The sequence below is a fragment of the Babylonia areolata genome, chromosome 21, assembly GCF_041734735.1.
Source record: "Babylonia areolata isolate BAREFJ2019XMU chromosome 21, ASM4173473v1, whole genome shotgun sequence".
Classification (NCBI taxonomy): domain Eukaryota; kingdom Metazoa; phylum Mollusca; class Gastropoda; order Neogastropoda; family Buccinidae; genus Babylonia; species Babylonia areolata.
This window is the reverse complement of record NC_134896.1, coordinates 24,680,275-24,684,298: the sequence shown is the minus strand read 5'-3', so window position 1 is coordinate 24,684,298 and position 4,024 is coordinate 24,680,275. Positions and strand designations below refer to the sequence as shown.

The window sequence follows — 4,024 nt, the reverse complement described above, 5'->3', positions numbered from 1 at the left end:
TGTGTGTGTGTGTGTGTGTGTGTGTGTGTGTTTTCGATTGAAGATGATTTTTTTGTCTGCGTATGATATGATAATTTCAGATTATTTTGATACCCACTTCATCAAACCAAACAAAACATGGAGACATTCTTATGATTTTAAAACATCTTATTCAGTTCATTGATGAACGCAATAAAATTTACAAGTACTTTGGAAACTGACATCCAATACGTTTGTACATGTGAAAAAAATATTGTAGAGATTTGTCACCACGTTACGGGTGCAGTGACTTGGTCAGAAATGGGTACTGCAACAACAAAAACGAAAAAACAAACAAGCATAAAACAACTGATAAACACCAGACCAACGCTTGATTCTTCACCCTTTTTAAATCACACATCTCAAATTTATACGAGATGCTGGAACAGTCACAGACAGACACACACACTAAGACACACACACACACACACACACACACACACACACACACACAAATGAGCACAAATACACCACACCCATCCCATCTGACATCATACACGTATTTCTTCATATTATTCAAAGTTTCTCTCTCTCTCTCTCTGTGTGTGTGTGTGTGTGTGTGTGTGTGTGTGTGCTTAAAGACTGCTTTATGCATTGGATAATAAAGGCATCTCCATCGACCTACCTTACTCATGAAATCATTTATCATCAAATTATGATATTATCAAATAATTATTGTTGTTTAAAAAAAATTGCAGCACTAGAACACACTCAAAATAATTAACACAATGGCTTTTACAGTCCTTTTTCAGTTTCGTTCTCCAGATTTTCCATGTTTTCTTGGGCATTCCGCACTATCTGCTCTAGATTCTGGAGTGAAATTACTTTTTGTGACATCCATTTCTTGATCATGTGCAAGGCTTCAGACCTGGTGTGGGTATCGTCCAGACGACTTATGACCGTCTCAGAATATTTGCCAGCAATAGTGGACATGATCATCTTCTGGATCTTTTTTTCACGGGCTTTACGTCTTTTCTCCAATAAACTGTTGATGGTGTAAAGGAAAGGATTAATGGCTGAGTTGACAGGAAGAATGATGATGGCTATAACTACATTGACTTCACCAGGGACAGGAACACCACTGGAAGCTAGGAGACCCAGGAGTCCAACGGGGAACCAGCACAGAAAGTCAGATACAGCGATGGTGATCAAGCGTCGAGCGATTGTAAGGTCCTTAGATTGTTTATTAGAATCTTCAGCTGCTATACTGTTGGTGCGAATGGACCAGTAGATGAAGATCTGCCCTGCTGCAATTAGTAGAAACAGAATAAAGTTGACGATGATCATAACACTGAAGGAGTAGTCATGGCCAGCAAAGTCATTCCTGGTGATGGGTAAAGGAATGCAGATTCCGTTCTGACTGTAGAAATTCCAGTGTTCTGTAACAGGCAATAAAGGAATACCAGCAAGCACAATACCGAGCAGCCAGATTAACGCACAAGCAATGTGTGCAGATGTTTTCTTGAAGTGGATATTTCTGAATGGAAAGCGAATGACCAAGAAGCGATCAAGCGTAATTAGACATATGATAAGCGCTGACACTTCACTGGAAAGTAGAGACAAAAACCCAGCCACTTTACAGCCTGCACTTCGTTTCCATATTTCGTCTTTCCACAAATAATCTCCCTGGTAAATCCGGTCAGCTATGCCGATCACTGCCAGGTATACCCCCATTAGAAAATCTGAAATACACAAATGTGTCACAAACACAGCAAAGCCGAGATTACTGGACTCTCGATTTATCAGCGTTCGATACACAAAGCTCCCGAGATTTCCAATCAAGGCCAGAGCAGCAAAAACAGACAAAATGATACGGTAGAAATTTGAACGAAGTAAGGCATCACAGGAAGATATCTCATCGGTAGGAGAATGACATTTCGTTACGTAGAAACCTTGAGGAAAAGTTGCCGGACAACATAACTTGTAATTGTCTGCCCACACTTCTCTAAGATCACCGAGACCCTCAAAAATATCCGTGGGATATTCTTTGACCGGACATCTTCTCAAATCCAGATGCCTCAGAAGTGTTAACGAACGGAAACCTTCCCCAACAATACGCTTAACACCACAGCCAGTCAAATTAAGAAACGTCAGTTTGGGACATTTCAAGAATGCAGTAATATTAAGTTCAGAAATGATTGTGTTGGACAGATCCAGAGTCCGTACTGAGGAAAAACTCAGAAACTGGAAATCGTAATCAGAATTTGAGAGAAACACCAGAGGATTTCCCGCAAGTGACAGCGTTTGCAGATTTTTCATAGTGTTCATTTGGGTGGTGCTGAGTGAAGATAGCTCATTGTCACTTAAATCCAGAGTCCGAAGATTAATAAATTGCACATTTTCAAAATGTTTTATTTTACTTTTTGCCAAATTCAAATATATCAACATGGAGTTAAGTTTCAGGTTCTCTGGTGCCAAACCACTGTTAGGGGCATGAAGAAAGCGAAGCTCCTGATACTGTTCAGCAGGAAATTGTCCATAGCAATAGAACGCCAGGCCTTGGCAGGTACAGTTCTGAGGACACGTGATATTACAAAACAATTCATCATCATGTTGTGGACAGTGGAGCACGCCATCACAGGTGTGATTGGCATGGACACAGATGGTAGAGGCTCTACAGCGATAGAATCCAGGACACTGGTACCTGTCACACCCTTCCTCGTCCTCACGTCCTGGGCAGTCATAGACACCGTTACAGCGCACGAACACTGGCACACAGTAGGTCAGGTTTCCTGGGCAGAAGAAATGAGTTTCTGGACAAATATATGTGTCAGAACTGTCACTTCTATTGGTGTTAATAGTAATGGGTCGTACCTCAAAAGAACCGTAACCATCAAAATGTATTATGGCAGGAGGTTTAGGTGTTTCCATATTTTCCAGGTAGTGCTGTGGGCATTGTATCTCATCACTACCATCCAGACAATTCTGAAACACGTCACATTTCAGTTCCTGTGCCACGCACTGAAACAGAAGTACATGGCGATAAGTCTGCAGGACTGCTGGTTATGTGTCACATGCAAAAAATAATATCATTCAGTGGATTGCAGCAGTGTTGGAGGAGAACATGAAAATGTTTTTTTTGACTCACTTTCCAGTTCTTAGTCGTTCTCTTTCTCACATCAGCCTATGTCTCTGTGTGTGCGTCATGCATACTCGTGTGTGTGTGTGTGCGTGTGTATGTGTGTGTGTGTGTGTGTGTGTGTGTGTGTGTGTGTGTGTGTGTGTGTGTGTGTGTGTGTGTGTGTGTGTGTGTGTCCCACCCCTCCTGTCTCTATCTATCTATCTATCTATCTGTCTGTCTGTATGTGTGTGTCTGTCTATCAATCGATCTAAAATTCAATCACAACTTTTCCTTCCGTCAATGTTACATACATTCAATGATTAATAAAGATAAACCTCTTCTTCCTGACATTACAAATCAATTCTTTATATTTGTAGATTATGGCCGACCAAACTCAAAATATAAAACAAAGATATAAAAGAATTATTCTGAAACAATAGGCTATACAATGACTTGGGCATAGAACAATGAATATATAATAAGACTTTTTGAAGTCATGTTTTATGATTGATATCATCATATATCCAGTGTCGTATCTACAAAATCAAATACGAGAGAAAAAACAACAACAAAAAAACAACAACAAAAAACAAAAAAACAAACAAACAAAAAAACAACAGACAAAACAAAACATACTAAAACAAAAACAAAACATCCAGAAGTACAGCAAAAGTTTCTGCTAATTCATTTATTTCATAGGTACTTTTTTAAACATGGATAAAAACATTTTACATGGCGTTGATCAATGACTAGTTACAAACACACCTGTCTGTTGCTGCATTGGAACTTGTCAGGTGTACAAGAAGGGAAGATGCAGAAGTTTTCATCACTGTTGTCACTGCAGTCAGGACGGTGGTCACACACCAGGGTGTAAGGCACGTGGTCCACACCAGTCAAACACTTCATGGATGGAGGAGGTGGTGTTCCTCGGTAATCACAAGCAGT

General features: G+C 40.1%; 1 protein-coding gene across 2 annotated transcripts in view; it reads right to left on the bottom strand.

The window, feature by feature from the left end:
• Positions 1-646: 646 nt before the first annotated feature.
• Positions 647-4,024, bottom strand: part of LOC143296336 (G-protein coupled receptor GRL101-like) — a 15,176-nt gene continuing 11,798 nt past the window's right edge. The window contains exons 3-4 of one of the 2 annotated variants that reach the window (XM_076608211.1): positions 3,845-4,024; positions 647-2,979 (exon numbers count right to left, since the gene is read on the bottom strand). The exon at positions 3,845-4,024 is cut by the window's right edge and continues 373 nt beyond it. In XM_076608211.1, the coding sequence (XP_076464326.1) occupies positions 754-2,979; positions 3,845-4,024 (2,406 nt within the window). In that variant the 3' untranslated portion in view covers positions 647-753. Of the gene's footprint in view, positions 3,015-3,844 lie in introns of those variants that run through there. The other variant, XM_076608212.1, reaches the window with a different exon arrangement.